The 16,862-nt window shown below is 48.5% G+C and overlaps 1 protein-coding gene across 4 annotated transcripts in view; it reads right to left on the minus strand.

Annotated features, from left to right (window-relative positions):
* Positions 1-14,413, minus strand: part of LOC125716327 (transducin-like enhancer protein 1) — a 32,516-nt gene extending 18,103 nt beyond the window's left edge. For 2 of the 4 annotated variants that reach the window (XM_048988518.1, XM_048988509.1), the window contains exons 1-6: positions 13,602-14,413; positions 12,992-13,092; positions 12,000-12,063; positions 11,806-11,850; positions 3,149-3,211; positions 2,975-3,049 (exon numbers count right to left, since the gene is read on the minus strand). In XM_048988518.1, coding sequence (XP_048844475.1) covers positions 2,975-3,049; positions 3,149-3,211; positions 11,806-11,850; positions 12,000-12,063; positions 12,992-13,092; positions 13,602-13,625 — 372 coding nt within the window. In that variant the 5' untranslated portion in view covers positions 13,626-14,413. Of the gene's footprint in view, positions 1-2,944; positions 3,050-3,148; positions 3,212-11,805; positions 11,851-11,999; positions 12,064-12,991; positions 13,093-13,601 lie in introns of all 4 variants that reach the window. The other 2 variants (XM_048988501.1, XM_048988492.1) reach the window with 1 other exon arrangement.
* Between the last annotated feature and the right edge of the window lie 2,449 nt (positions 14,414-16,862).

A 16,862-nucleotide genomic window follows, 5' to 3' on the forward strand; every position in this document is an offset into this window, starting at 1 on the left:
GGGGGACACAAAGGTTGGCGGGTGTGTGTGTGTGTGGGGGGGGGGGGGTGCCTTTGACTGTCAGGATGCACACACATCTCTTTCACAGCGAATTAGGGGAGCAGCAACGCGTGAAAGCCATTGTGCTCAAAAACGTCATTATACAGCACTTTAAAGCACACTTAGGGCTGCAAATGGCCGCTCTCCAAGCAGAGAGGGGCGGCGTTGGCGAGGCTGCCCGCCCGCCCGCTCGCTAGACGTGGGAAATAAATCACATTTAGCGAGAGAGAGAGAGAGCGAGAGCCGGGATTTTACAAGACAAATTTTGTAACGCGTGTAAATAGACCAAGAAGGATCAAGTGATGGGAGAGGCCAATGCCGTTACTGCAGCCCCCGTAATGTGCTATTAAAGCAGGTGTTTCTATCACAGGCCTGCATGTGACAGGAGCCGCGTCACCCACGGGTACAAACCCGGCTTGCCCAGCTGTGCCATGGAGACCGGCTACGCCCACCCCCAAGTGACCATCTCCTTTACCGCCGCATGAACCTTAAATTTAAAAAAAGCTCAATAAAAACAATGTAGGAAATTACAACAGGAGGTGATTCGGGGGGTGGGGTCATAGAGAAGGCCAGGTGTGTGTGTGTGTGTGTGTGTGTGTGTGTGTGTGTGTGTGTGTGTGTGTGTGTGTGTGTGTGTGTGTGTGTGTGTGTGTGTGTGTGCGCGTGCGTGTGTGTGTGTGTGGGCATCCACAAAGGGACTCAATGTTTATGCAAGGCTAAGCTGTCAAGTATTATAAAGCCGCATGAATAAGATTTAAGCTGAAAATCCGGCGGAGCAATTCACAGGAGAAGATACCATTAGAGGGACTCGAAGGTCACCCCTCCCCCCCTCGACTTTATTTCACCTAATTGACTGCCGATGGCTTATAGCCGGCGTGCCCGCAGCGAGCCCGGCACAGAGACACCCGAGACTCAAGGCCCGGACCGATTCTCATACCCATGCTAATCCCCCCCCCCCAACCACAGCAACATCCCCTTCCCCCTACCCTCACGCACCCATAAAAAAAAAAAACACACAATAAATAAGTAAACAGCGGCGGGGCAGATAAACGGGGGGGTGAGCGGAGGGCGCAGGCCGTAGGTGCAGATGGGTTAGGGTCCATTGTGCAGCTGTCAGCAGGCCGAGCGCAGTGACGGTGACGGCGGCAGCACTAATCCCCGCTGCCTCATGTCTCATTATCATCACAAAGTGTCTGGGAAACACACTGCGCCCAGCAGGGCACCTCCTCACAAGCAATTAACAGAAATTGATAAATGACTCATTTGAGTCTTCTCAAGCTGATAATGCTCGAGGTTGTTTTCTAAGGTCTATTTCCACCACCGTGGCTAATTCCCAGCCCCCCACCCCCACCTCAACCATTCATCCCAAACACCATTCCTCCTATATCTCTAATCAACCCGAAAAGGCCAAAAGCTTTCTCAGGAAAGGAGATTGGAGGGGGGGGGGGGCTCTTGTTGATGTACAAGGGAAGAGCAGCTAGCTGTAAGAGGCGCTAATTCCGATAAACGTGGACGCCAAAAGCATAGCAACCGTCAGCTCAAATAAAAGATAAAATTAAGGGAGAGACGAAGCCCCACACGTCCTCAAAGAGCCAGGAGACCTGCACCAATCTCAGCGTGACGGCTCGTTTAAATCCCTGCACACAAGCCTGGCTTTTCAGAACGCGCCACAAAATAATGTAAACACCCCCGGCACGGGGCACGCCGTGAGACGTCACGCTCTCAGACCATCGCTGTGATGCGGCCGCACACAGGCCTCCAGAGGAGACGGAAACACAGCAGAGAAGTTCCCATCCCAAAACTTCATTTAGGCAAAGGATTAAAATATCTTAAACATCTTTTATCTGCAGTAGGGGAGTTTTACGCAAGTATTATACGTGTCATTAAAAAAAAGGAGAAAAATAAGAAAAAATGCCCGTTCCCTTCAACCACAAACTCAGCCCTCCAAGTATGTGACCCCAGACTACTCTGGCCACACCCATTCTAATTAAAGGGTCATGTGATCTTGGCAGGACCAATTGGATGGCAGAATATATCCAAACACGAGACCTCACTTTTCAGTTGAGTGAACCAGGCACTCAAGATGTCTAAAATTCCGTACCTGTATCTGAGGAATGACTTAAGATTAGGGTAACACTGAGGGCGCTTTTCCACCGCACCAGCTACCGTACCTTTGGTACTTCCATAAAGGGCCAAAAGTATGGTACTTATTTTGTGTCGGTTTTCCACTGGCGTAAAAACTGGTACCCGGCACCAAATGACATCATCAGTGACCGCCCTTGACTGACATCATCACAAAGCGCGGTGTGGTATTTCGTTCGCTGAATTTAAACGTTATTATGATCCTTCACTTTCCTGTAGTCCTGCTTAAGTTTTTTTTTCTCCCAAGCGGCACTGTTCGGTGTTTCGCGTCTGCCACATTTCTTCCAAGCGGCTTACTATTACGGCAAATACTTTAATATTTTTGTTTCTACTGCTTTTTATTTAGTTGCTCGCTGTTCGCCGTGTGTTTCAAAAGATGCCGGTTGTATTTTGTGTTTCAGCTGCAAGCTGTTTGCATAACCAAATCGACAGCAAATACGTTTGCCAGTCCCACCCCAAAAGTACCGAAGTACCACCCCAGCTGGTTTGGCACTTTTGGTACTGGTACTCAATCGGAAGTCAATGGAAAAGCGAAAGTCCCGAAAGTGCCGCACTTTGTGCTGTGGAAAAGCGCCCTGAGATCTGCCAGCTGTACCATACATGGTGAATCACAGGAGTAATTACCCACGTGTCCACTTGGTTGACTTATTACTTATTATTGGACACCTGGTTTATATTCCCCAAATTAGGACTGGTACTTTATGCAAACATTTTCCCCTCCCCAGCCCACAAAAAAAGAGGGTAACAGAAGAGGTATACACACTGTAGGAGGCAGACCAGGAAGTCCACGTACCCCGATGATGGCGTTGAGCTCGGCCATGGTCACCTGTTTGGCGCGCTCCACGGCCTGAGCCACCTGCTGCTGATGCTGGCCAAACACAGACAGACAGAGGGAGGGAGTGGGTCAGTCACATGGCACAGAAGCCACGCCCACAATGAGACACCAACACAAGCCAAGGCGACTTACCTCCTGAGAGAGGAAGGGGATGACTTGTGCACAGATTGTGTTTAGCCTCTTGGCGATCTCCGTCTGTTAGGGGGACAGAGGGGGAGAGAGACGGACACATTAATACAGACCGATTAAAATAAAATAAGTAACTTACAAAGAAAAAACAACAAAACTCACTCATATTACCTAACATGCTTCGAGTGTTTCGCAAAAAGACAACCAGATCCCGATATTAGTCAGGATCACACCAAACCAACGAGGTTTCAGTTTAGGTTATGAGAGATAAACAGAGGCTCAGCCTAAAACCACAAGCGCAAACAAGTTTGACGAGGAAATAGGGCCGAAATGCCAAGTTAATCCCATCTTCAGACTGCTGGCATGCAGAGACAGGTGGACAGAGACACATGCACCCACACGCAGAACCCCCAGCACTGCGGGTGCGAGTCGCAGCTCAGCGGGTTCATAAAGAGATGAAGTCCAAAAAATTATAATCTAAGAAAAAAATTATGTCTGATTTGAACATGACACACCACCCCCCCCCCCCAAAGTACAAAACCCACAGAGTTTTGAGATAAAGCCTGAATACTTCCTAACAGGCATAAGCAGCTTGAGGAAGCAGCAGTTCTGAGCCCCTTTAGCTCCCTGTATAAGAGTACCCGGGGGGGGGGGGGGCTTTCCCAGCACAGCACCTCAAGTGCCTTTTAATTGTCTATGCTTGCAAGCCCTCTTGAGCATCCCCATCCATTTCTTTGGGGGGGCGGGGGGCCCATCAAAGAGTGACAAAGCCGGCCCATTCACACACCCCTAGCCACAATGACGGCCTTTTGATTTGCCAACCGACGCCCCCCCTCCCCGCCCTTCCTCTCAGGGCTTTGCGCACGGTTACAGCATGCCTCTCGGGCGGTTAGGTAAACAGGTTAACCCTGGGTAATTAAGCGGTCCCGAGGTCACATGCCGCAGCCCTGTTTTTCAGCGCATCTCTGATGAAACACTGATTTTCCCTACTACACCCCCCCCCCCTCCCGGGTCGTTCTCCATTCCTTCCGTGGCCCAGTCCGCCAGCCAGCATCAAAGCCCAGGCCGTGATCAGAGATGGAAACTCTGTCAGGAAAATCCCTACTTCTCCTCCACCGTTAGCTCAATTAGCACGAAGACGAGGACACCCGACGCGTGGCCGTGTCCCCCCAGGCGTAACTTTCACCGCAGGGTAAGGCAAACGGGGGAGCCTTTGTACCACGCCGTGCCAGGGCTCAGCCCACGCTAAGCGGCTCTGTGAATCCATGCATCCTGGGGTAACGGCTGGCAGAGGACATTCAGCTGTCCTCTCAGACGGGAATTATGGCTCTGCAACCGTTGAAGGGGAATGACTTGGTAGTGGGGTTTCATATTGCCCTCAGTAGCACCAGGTACCATCAAGCTAACATCAGAAGGTCAGGGAAATTCGAAAATATGATAAATAAGGAACCCAGGAGCACCTTAACGATTCAGTCCAGGGGGTACAAACACTGAGCACCTCAGGCCATAGTTCTACCTACAGGCTCTGGGAAGAGAGACGACCTCCTGCTGCACGTGCCTTGGTGCCCGGAGAGCACCTGGGAGTGGACTGTATGCACACCCCCCCAGCGTTTACCACCAGCCCGTTAGCCACTGACAGCCTTGCCACCCCCCCTAAAATTTGACCTGCCAGCATCTTTTGGAGAGCTATTAAAATCATACCCCAAAGCACACCACCACGAGTTAGGCGGAACATTCCGCATCGGGGTCCCCACAAGGGGTGGTCGCCGTGTGATCCCACTCAGGACACAGAGCGCTCCTGGAGGCACTGCAGGACCATGAAAACCTAATACACCGGCAGTGCATCAATGTCATACAATCGCATGTCAAGCTTATATTCAATTTAGCCAAGTGCCAGCGACAAATTCGCCGATTCCCATACGCACTTTAAGATTATTTCATTGCTTAAAATTTCATTTGTTCCAACAGGCGTCTCCATAGCAACGGGAGCCAACCCCGCAAATTGTCTGGATAATTGGATATCTTATCTTTGTGTTGCTCTCAAATCGAATGATTCTGCTCAAATTGCAACAGCCAATCAAATTTCCCAGCCTCCTGAGTAATAGCGGTCTGGAAGTAGCCGCATCCATCTCGGTTTCCCAGCCGTATTCGGTGGGGGGGCGATGACAAAAAAAAAAAAAAAAAACAGATGCGCTGGGGTCATGAGTCAGATTTCAGTCTCCCGGGGGATCATGGGATATCATTGATGTTCCATTAGCTTTAGAATACAATTCAAACCAGTATTTAGCCCCATTAAATCTCTTCAACTCCGTCATGCTGCAAGGGCTCCCACAGGTAAAGTTCTTTAAATTATTTTGCTTTCCATTTGTGCTCCCGTTCATCTGCACTGAAAACAAGCCAATTAGCATTCGGCAAATTAAACACAGAGGAGAGGCGGACCAGCTAGATTATGGGCTGTTTGGTCGTTAAAACAGCCCAGAAAAATCATTGCAAACAAAACAATTCAAAAGTATAAACAAAAAATGGCAAATAAGAAAAAAAAACGTTTGCGCCAAAAAGGGAACGATGGGGAGGGGGTGTCTTATAGACAGCATTAGTAGGTGATAAGACTGCAGAACATGTGCTTTGCTCACAGAACATGTCTAGGGACATGAACCACTTTTCAACATAATTACACAAGGCGCCTTAAGAAATCTGTGATGCTTATTAATACACGGCTAACAGGAGTGGTGATGGCCTTCTTCAGGATGGTTTGAGGTCTCTGGTCAGTGTGAAAGTGACACACGCTCACAGAAAAGAACCAACGGCGATCAAGGAAACCGTGCAGCAGACTGAACGGTGGAATGATGCCGGATCGGGCACCGGTGCCACACTCCCATGCCAGCGAGAGTGTGGGGATTACCCAGTGTGAGTCCAGTGGGGGGAGTACTACAAGTCCACTTCCTGGTTTCAAGATGCAGCCATAACAGGATTGTCACAGACTGAGGGAAATATAAGGTTCATCCAGAACCGTCCACAGAAGCATGGAATAATTAGGCTGCAAGCCGCCTTAACTGGACGGGCAAAATAAGGGGCCAGGAGGGGCTGCCAGACACCCCCACGGAGGGCATGACACACATCACACATGGCCAAGCAGAGAAGGATGCCCCAATATCCCACCTGGTCGAGGGATGGGGATAACAGCAATGCCACATTCAAACAGAACCAACCGGGTCGACGACGACGACTCCTGTAACCAGTACACAAGTTTTCCCAATAAGAAGCGAGTGTCACCCCCCCTCCCCAAATCCAATCACTTCTGGGAGTCCAGTTCTGAAAAGCCCCACAGGCTGTAACCAACCAAGTCCACATATTCATCCGCCGTCCTCCAAAAAGCCAAAGGACTCTGATTCTGTGCTATGGCACATGGCCGCCTGCAGTCCAATACTCATAAAATCTACCTCACGACCTATTCTCCAGGCGGAAAAACGTGACCAGACATCCGTCGCTTCCCGCAACCTTCCCAGCGACTCGAGACCAGCTAAGCGACCCACTACACTGCGTGTGGCGGCGCAGGACCGCATACAGTCGGCACGTTAGGGCCTTTACACCCCAGACTAAAGCCCGACCCTGAACTGTTTCTCTGAAATCAGAAGTTGCACGTTTCCGGTGGAAGACTGCCGCTGTGAACAAAAAGGATCATTAAATAGAACACAGCTCGTTTCTAAAGCTGGTGTACAGTTGAACTCAGTATTCGAATATGCATATTAAAGAACGAAACACTGGCCATGTTATATTTCGGTACAAAAATTTCCCTCAAGAACAGTGTTTTGCTAGTAGGAAAAAAAATTATGAAATGGGAAGCATGAGTTCCAGAGCACAAACACAGAGCTCACATGAACACATAAAGACGTATTATCCGGCCTTTATAAACAGGAGTCCAGCACGCTACACATCTCTCTGTACAAGTCAACAAAAGAAAATTAAGAAGAATGTGTTGCTTGAAATAATTCAATGAAACTAACAGCAGCTCGTCACCTCCAAGCTGACACCAACTCACACACTAAACCGGGACGGGTAACCGAGCCAGGCGTCCCCAAACCCGCTGGCGATTCCAAGGAGCTAAATCAGCAATGAGGCCAAACTCTACGCATTACACCGCATGACACCCATAACAGGACTTTCCATGGAAACGGTATAAGTGCCGCGGGAAGAAAGCGTGCCAAAAAGAATCACGTCTGACGGGTGGCGGAGTGCAGCCCATACGGCGATGCCGGCGACGTTAACGGCACACGAACGCGTTCAATCTGCACGTCCCCGAGCTTAGCAGCCGTGACGGGAGCCCGTAAGGACGGCACAAGGTGCCATCGGTGTATACCGAAAACATGCAATGGTACGGTAACATATACCGCTATCCATCAGCAGCGGAGTGCACTCAGACCCCACCCCGTCATATAAACGTTGTCGCTATGTGCGCTATTTGCCTCATTCGTGCACCGTTTTGGACAAATGTCTGCTACATATTAAATGCGACTGCCGAAATTTGTTAATAAAGACCCATGTATTTGCGGGCAGCAAGTTTTGAATTTTAGACTTTCTGTGGCAAAAGTACTTAAATATAAAGTTTCTCACCTTTGCATAGCATTATTTACATTTCTGTGCCAGAGCATTTGAATGCAGAGGTAAAGCACGCTACCCAACAAAGGCATCAATGTATTAGTATACTAGCAATAGTAAATTATTACTCACACAGCACATCTGACCCCAAAGACCATCTAGACAGCATGGCCACGGGCGTCTCCAGCCGCTGACAGTTTATACTCAACCTTTATGTCTTTTCAATCTCTTCAAGCTGGTGTAAAAGCAAACTCCAGCATGCTGGACCTGGACCCCAAAGGAGGACTGGATTGTATGATTTCACGGGGCCCAGTGTCACTGGAACAAGACAGTGCAGCCAACGGTCCAACTCAGAGCCATTATGGAGGGTCAAACCCAGTGTGCCGACAGCTAAACTGACGACAATGTCGATCTGGTTATAATGTCCCAACAACGGATTCAATAGAAAACGGCAATAAACGATGATTTTACTTTTACATCCTCTTGAAGCTGGTCCATCATAGAGAGGAAATGGGATTTCTTTCCAATCAAAGTTTTATTAATGATTATAACCCACTTTATGCGCAACACTGAGAGCACGTTGCCAAAGACAAATGTGAAGGTTTATGCTTGTGCGTCAGTCGCATCGTAGAGCATCTGTTTGGGTGAAAGCAGCCAACAGGTCAACAGATGACAACATCAATACCTTGTGACTTTTTCCAACTGCATCCATCTTTCCAGCCCAAAAAAAAAACCAAAAAAAACATAATTTATTCAGTTATCTTTGTCACTAGAGCCCTGGTCAGTTCCGTTTGCACGTGCAATGATTCCTGGTCTTAGAGGAATGTCTTATGAGAGGTTAGCTGAGCTGAATCTGTTCAGCCTCGAGCAAAGGAGACTAAGGGGGGACCATGATCCAGGTATATAAGATTCTAACAGGTCTGGATGCTGTTCAGCCAAGTGGCGACTTCAATATTAGTTTAAATACTAGAACTCGTGGCTATAAGTGGAAATCAGCAGGAGAACATTTTAAACTGAATTTGAGGAAGCACTTCTTTACATGTAGTTAGAGCATGGAATAGTCTTCATGTTCAAGTAGTGCAAGCTAAAACCCTGGGTTCCTTTAAATCAGAGCTAGATAAGATTTTAACAACTCTGAGCTATCTCCTCAAACGAGCTTGATGGGCCGAATGGCCTCCTCTCGTTTGTAAACTTCTTATGGTCTTGCAGGGTCCTTCCTGAGGACAGGGGTTGTCTTTTAAGGTCAGGTGACTTATATGACACAGTGCTGGCGAACGATTCATGGTGGAGAATGGCTCTGCAGGTGTTAGCACTAGACCGACTGAGGCGGACCTCCAACACCATCTGCTGAAGAATCCGACACAACCCTGCAGATAACTTGTAGATCCCTCATCGTGCTGTAGGACAGCAGAGAATTTGTTCACCAAACTGTTTTTGTCTCTCCAAATCCTTTAAGGTGCACCAAAGATGGCCGCCTGAACGACCCCATGTGGAAGACCACCGTCTGTAGACCTAAGGCCCCCAGGGCAACCGGGGACAGCGGAAACTATTTAAGACTTTTTTGTTTCAGTTAAATCATCTGAGAATCATTGGAGCCTCTGCAAACCTGCCTCTTCTTTCTCCTCCACACAATGGATGAATTGGTGCATTGTGGTACGGGGGGGGGGTAAAAAAAAGGGGGGGGGGGGGGTCGAATGAGAAGGGGAGTGGGGTTGGGGCAGCCCGATGACCCGTGACCACTCCCCACCGCGGCTCTCCTTACGCTGTTAGCCACCTCTACCCCTCCCCATGGGAAATCCTGTCTCAAAGCCAAACCCCCCAATAAAGAACAAACAGTCAGAGGCTGCAACAGCCACTTTGTGCTATTTTTTTTGTGAAGGAGAGGTGGGGGGGCATGTGGGATGGCTGAGTAAACAGCTCTTACAAGTGAAGTGAAGCGTACCGCTTTTCAAAGTGCAAAACGGCATGGCGATTGAGTGAGACTGGCGAAATTTTAACTAATGAAAGTGAAGCAACACACGCACACACATCGACCGCCGCACGGCTTATACCAGCAAATCAGAGCCGATTTGTAATTCCATGGGTTTTTGTGCCTCCAGGACCAATCCGGAGTGAAAGGGGGGTGTTCTGTAACTTTAAAAAAAAAAAAAAACACCCCCATCCATGCCACGAACCAGGAGGTAGAAAATATCTGAGTCTGCTCGCAAAGTATGACAGGGGCCTGAATGAGCAAATGGGAGGCTGAATTAAAGCCTTCCAGAAAGGGGGGAGAAGAAAGGGCAGCAGCGGGGGGCCCCCACCAGGCCCTGCACGGAGTGGGCCCCGGTGACGGGGCCACCGCCACCACCGCCGGACGGCCACTCACCCCCCCACCCCCCCTGCCGACAGAGACATTGTCAGGATGACATTTCCCTCACAATGAGTGCCAGCATTTGCTTAAAAGCAATAAAAGAGAAACGATCTGAGGGCCAGCGGGGGAGGGACGAGGGGGGGGGCGCGTTCCCGGCCTGCTTGCCTCTGGAGAGAAGTGCTGTCAGAAGTAATGGGAGCCGTCCTGGCTCGTCTCTACAACATAATGAGCACTTAGGGCTGGCTGGCTTGCAGGGAGAAAGCCGGCCTTGCCGCCCCCCCCCCCGCTACAGAAACACTGATGCCTGGATGTCAGACCCACCAAGCCCCCAAAGAGTCCCCAGCAGACACCTAACCAGGCGCGATGAATGCATTATTGCAGCGATTATAACGGCGGTTATTTTTACCACACCTCCCAGTCTTATTGGACGCGCCCGTACCTCCGACGGGCTCTGGCGGGCCACCGGGGTGTGTGTTCTGTCACGACAGATGGCACCAGAAAGGCCAAAACAACAACGGCGCTGCCAACGCCCTGAGGTTACCGCTCGTCTGCGGCTGCCTGGGACTCACCCGAAGCAGCCCAGCCCGTCCCGCCTCCCACCGAGGTCTTTCCCCGCAAGCGTGACGCGCCCCGCCCCTCCCATAAGCACAGGCCCAGCCATTCCAGCCACCCCCCCCCAGCCAAACCCTACAGGATCTCACCGGAATTTGCCTCACTCTGCCATGCCTGTCTCCCTCTCTGCTTTAGAAGCAATTAAGAGAAAATTAATTCGGTCGGCCCCACAGCCCTGCTAATCCTCCAGAAGGTTCCGTGCGGGCGGAGATGAGATGCCTCGGATCCTTCGAAGTGAAATAAGTTGCTCCACACACACACACACACACACACACACACACACAAAGCAGGACTCGGTGCCATTCCCAGCAAACAAGCTTAATAAATGGCTCCAAACATGGCACAGGGGAGGAAACAGGAACAGTGGACTCCACTAATCAATTCCACTTGCCACCCCCCCACCGGCACACTGGCTGGCCGGGCCGGGTCAGGCAGGCACGGTAATGAAATCAAACGAGGGGGTGGGAGGTCGGAAAGGCAGCACAAATTCATCAAGTGAGAATTTCATTCCACGGCTGAACCACCACGCTGTCAACTAACGGTGATCTGCCGATAAAGCACCAATCGGCTCTTAATGGCCATGGCGTTGCCAAGACCGCGATGTTACAGAGTGCACTGGCAAGCACATAAACAAGCCTCCCCCACCCCCCCAACCACAAACACTCTCCAAACGATGACCACTGTAACACAGAATGCGGACGCTGAGCAATCGCTCCGTCACCCCAACACAAAAGACATTGTCAACTGTCCCAAGACATCGCTCATATGTCACAGCATTCAAGACTTTGCGAGTTATGCTGGTGACCCCCCCCCCATGATGAGCCAGACCCACAAAACCCCGCCCACTGATTCAGGAGTGTCACCCAGGCTTGACCCATACACAAATGTTTTCCCCATCAACTTCAGAAGAGTCCTTTCATAAAAACCAGCTCAGAAAGTCTCCTGCTTTTCTCATTACGCCAAAGGATTTGCCACACAGGTTTGACGCTAACGCTAACCCCAACCAGCCCACCATCCCCCCCCCCCCCCAGCCAGCTGTACTCCAGTTTCAAATCAAGAGCAGAGAATTGGCAGGGGAGGGTAACAAAATAATATCACCTACCTGTTTGTGCATTTCAATGTTCAGCCCGTAAGACATTTCATAGTACTGCAAAAAAACAAAAGACAAAAGACAATAGCATCGTTTTATTCGTAAAACACATCGGTTTGGGTACGAACCGCCCACCTCACCATCAGCCTGTGGTACAAAACCCTCACTGGGGCTTTTCGTGGACTGGCAGGAGACCGCAAACTCACCATGACGTAGTGTCTCTGCATCTCCGTCTTCTCGCTGGCCAGTTTTTCACACTCCAGCTTCAGGCTGCAGACGAAACGTACAGATTGCGAACTTTACAAAAAAAATAACGAAAAAGGTCACCACCAAAATACAACATCGGGCAGAAACCCCTGTGCAGATTCCAAGCCCCACAAGACCGTCACACAAGAAGGAATATTCACAATCTTATCCCCCATCAACTACCCAATGTCCATCCCTGCCAGAAGCCATTAAATGAAATACGGACGTCCGCGGAAGACAGCTGCAACGCCCAACCATGTACCCCCTCCATAGCATGCAGCCAATTTTTGTAAACCCGATGCTTTGATACTTAATTTACAGCCAAAGCAACTCCAGGCCCAGCACTACATGTGGTGCCCGTCTCTGAGCATTTCGTGTGGGGGAGGGCCTCTCAAGTAACAATCAGAACATGACATTTCTAGCAGCTGTCTCTAATAGGGAAGCATTCAGTGCCATACAGCAGCTCGCCAGGTCAAATATGGGTTTATACAAATTCATGTTACATCCCCACAAGCGTCTTAAGTAAGATCCCAGCCAAAATCCCAAATCCCCAAACACACAACGAAATATATACTTTACTATCACGATTCACAGATATTCACTGTATTTTTTTCTAATTATGAAATAAAGGAGGATGGGACATGACATCTTTTTAAAAGTCATCGGTACAAACCATGTTTTAAAAACATCCGCAATTAAAGGTCAGTTATAAGCCAGGAATACGAGATCCAAAAAAATGCTGTAGTATAGAGTATATTTACACAGCGGGCACAGAGAGTCGCATGGCATATTTGGACGGGAGGGGGACAGAGATTATTTAAAGTGATTTAGACGCCACCGTCTGGCTCGGAAGCCATACCGCAGCTTTACCTACCGCAGACTGGACACAAAGAGCCTACATGGGAGGGGGGACCTTTCAGCTCTTCTCATGTTAATCAGATGTCGCACAAACCTGTGATACTGGGCCTGTAGAAACTGAAATTCCTCCTTTATCCGATCCAAGGACTCCGGGATTGTGAACTTAAATGGTTGCCCAGGAGCCTGATGCGGGGTCTGTAAAAGAAAGAGGTTATTTTTAAAATCTGAAACAACGTCCCTTTCTTATACTAAAAGTACGTGTTTTTGAATACGCCGTGAAACGCAGATGTGACATCGGGGACCCGTTTCCCCCCTCCCCTCCCCCAAAAGCCAGATCTGACATAATGATTATTAACAACAGTAATAAAAGCATCGGGCAAACTGTAGTGCAACTCTTCTGGGATGTGGCCTCCGACAATAGTGCATGGCAGATCGGCTGCGGAAAGGCGCTACAGCACGACTGGCCGTGTTACTTTAGGTCATCTAATGAGAAACAAAGGGGATGCTTGAAACAAGGGAGCCACTAAGTAGCGCCGATCAAAGGACCGCGGCGATCGCGGGGAGGCGACCATGCAGCACGGCGTCGCGGGCAGAGGCATACACTCCCAATGCATCTGCCGGCATAACTATCAATCCATGCAACACACCATCTTTAAACTATAAAAGAGAAAAGTTGTTCTTTATCCGGATATCGATTGACTCACCGGGTGCCTGCTTTGGGGAAACATCGCGGAAGCTCCTTCGGGAATCTGAAAGTCGCGCTTGTTTACGTTTTAAGCTTGTTTCAGGAAGAACTCGGAATCGCCGAAAGGAGAGCTCGAGATTAGGATAAATTCATCCTGGATCGTCCCCGATGAAAAGGGGCCGCAAAAGAAGCACCGATGGCCGACCCCCCCGTCGTTCTCGTGTGCTCGGTGTCTCCCCAGAACAAAAACAGGCTCTTCCACCGCCGCCGCTCTGTAATTACCTAACTCGGATCCAACTGCGAGCTATTTCTCGATTGCTTTTGGTATTCCACCGGAGAGACAGAAATACAATCAAGCGACGGGGGAAAAATTTAAATCACCAGACGAACAACCAAAAACAGCAAAAAAAAATAATAATAAAACTCCACTGAAATGTATTTTCTGTGAATGTGATGATGTTGGCTCCGGATAGCAATATCCAGCAAAAGAAGCCTAGCGGAGGAGCGCACGACAAAAACAAACAAAAACTACTCCGACAGAAGTCCAAAACCCATCCAGAAACGCACGCAATTGAATCGTCAAAAGTTAATTGCGACTGTGCCCCCAATTAACGATCAGCTCGGGGCAATGTTTGACATGTATAAAAACACCCTATGCGACCAAAAAGTACTCAGCGGTACGTGTCCAACAAAATATCATACCAATAAAATCACGCAATGAAAAAACAGTAGTACTGGTGATAATAATAATCTCTATAATAGGAATAGCAACACCGCTCTTTACCCTACTCTCCTCCACTGGTCACTTTCACACGCGGTTTCACACTCTCAGAGCTAACCATGCGAAGATCCGCCCCGAAAACTGAGAACAGCCAATGGAAGCAATCTCTCCACGTGGGTAAATGACGCAGCCAGCAGAATTGACCAATAGAGTTACTGCTGTGGACTTGAAGACGTCGATTACGTTGAGCTACGCGGGCGCCAACCAATCGAATGGGTTGCTGTGTTGAGATTGGAATGAAGAACGAGAAGTCGGGCTACAGGAGAGTGACAATTCTCAATTGTCAATCAAAGTAACGTGGTGGAGTGTGCAGTTCTTAAAGAGATAAACACCACCGCTCTCTGTTTTGGAAAGCCTGGATTTTTAGTGCATTGGCCTGTTTTGAGGAAGTCGGTTCATGTGATGAATGCTGCGGATGATAATTTTGTGCACATTCTCGATTAATCACAGGGACACAACAAGTACGTCTGCTAAATTGGGTTTAATGAGAAAAATAACCTTGGAACAATGCATTCCCTGTCTCTGTCCATTTACACCAACTGCATCACTCATATCTTAATAATTGTGAGCAACTAATTTCTTGTGTCATTTGCATTTTTAAAAAGATGTTTTATGATCCCGTCACCAGCGACATTTAATTGATACGTTCGAAGAGTGCACGCATTACCTTTAAATATATTATGGTTATTATGCCATAAAATGAATAATATATAATTTGAATTACACTTTATATGTTAATTTAACTCTACAGAGTAAAATAAATGCATCAAGAGAAAATAGAGTCGCATTTATTTATCGAAAATTATTATTTCAGTCTCAGTTTTTGTAAATTGGAAAATTCGTCGGAATGGTTGTTAAAAGAAATCTGACACAAGAGTAGTAAAAGGAAAGCAAATGATAGATAGATGAACTTGTACAGATAGACAGAAGGATGGATACAAGTCATCATGGGGGAGGGGACCCCCGGGTGTGGTGGGAAGTAAAAAAAAAAAACTGACCAAGCAGCCAACCTGACGTGGCAGGGTCAGAGGTCAGAGCACATGCCCTCGGGGGGAGTTTCTGTGCTGGGGCTGGGGAGTAGATGGGTAGCTGATGTGGGGGGAAACACGGCCAAAACAACCATTGCTCAGCTTTGCTAACATGCATAATAAATTACATTTCAGAAAACATCTTCTGCTATCCAAGAAACATCGATAGAGTGGGCATTTTTGGTTCAGCAGCATAGGCTTGAGTAGATTAATAAGGCATAAATATCTATTCTAAGTGTAATATCTATAACTTGCTACTTTTTGAAGGTTTTTCTTTCATGTTTGGAGAAGGCCAGTGTAAGCGGAGCTGAGCGTGAAAGACGTCCCTCTAGACCAAATACCACAGCTGAACTTCCCAGCCTTATCTTGTTTATACATTATAATAACATAAGCTTCTTAAAGCGGCCTCACTTTTTTTTCTCAAAGCGACAGTTTGCAAATATCTGGATGCTCATTTCACCCCTTCCTCCTAATCCCCCCCCCACCATTGTTTTTATTTGCAAATGTAAAACTACGCGCCTCGAGGGCCAGATAGCCCACTCAGATGCCCCCAACTGGATAGTCGCAAGATGCCTTTAATTCATCCAAACCACCTGTTTAAGGTTTTTGGACCGGAACACACATACTGATAGGGAAGCCGTCTGTCTTTCTGGGTTACTCCTCAGAAGGTAGACCATGACCACCTTTCCACCTTTTCCAGTGCCCCCCCCCCCCCCCACCCCCCTTCGAGGTGTGCCATTTTCACCTCCAGTAGCAAAGGTTGGAAGAGCAGATGTATAGATTTAGAAAGTCCTTTCTCTGTCTGCGGTCCAAGTCACATATGTCAAATGCAGGTCACTAACAGCTCCCTCTGGTCCTAGTAACTACTGCCCCCAGTTCTGGGGGATAGACAAAAGCAGGTGTTACAATTTCCTAGCTGGCAAGGAATCACAGGAAACAACCGTTTTTTTTTTTTCTTCTTTCTCACGAGAGCGTGTATTTCTGCTTTAAGCCCCTGGCACCTCAGCATGAGGCCCCTTTCCAGTCCTATCTTAGGGATTTATGGAAATCCTTCCCAAGTAAGCAGTCTCTCACTTGCCGATGACCCATTTGTGCATTAAGAGCGACAGGCTCTTTTTAGTGACTCACCCCCTTGCGCTCCTCTTTTTGAACTGCCTGTTACACACCCACAACCCACCCCCACTGCCCCCCCCCCCCCCACCCCCCAACTGACTTGACAACCCAGGATTCTGTTGCACGGACTGGGACCTTTGAAGGATTTATCACAGATTGCCCTGGCTCACATTAATTACCATGGTTAATTGCCATGAATCGCTCCATGTTTTCTTTAAGTCAATAAGGGCTGTTGGTGCACAAGCCACCCCGAAGGCTCACATAAGCATTTCTCTCACTTTTTGTCCATAATTGCACTATGGCTAGCTGTCAGCTCATCACATTTTACAAACGCTTTTCACTTCCATTATAATTGCAT

The sequence above is a fragment of the Brienomyrus brachyistius genome, chromosome 2, assembly GCF_023856365.1.
Source record: "Brienomyrus brachyistius isolate T26 chromosome 2, BBRACH_0.4, whole genome shotgun sequence".
Taxonomy (NCBI): domain Eukaryota; kingdom Metazoa; phylum Chordata; class Actinopteri; order Osteoglossiformes; family Mormyridae; genus Brienomyrus; species Brienomyrus brachyistius.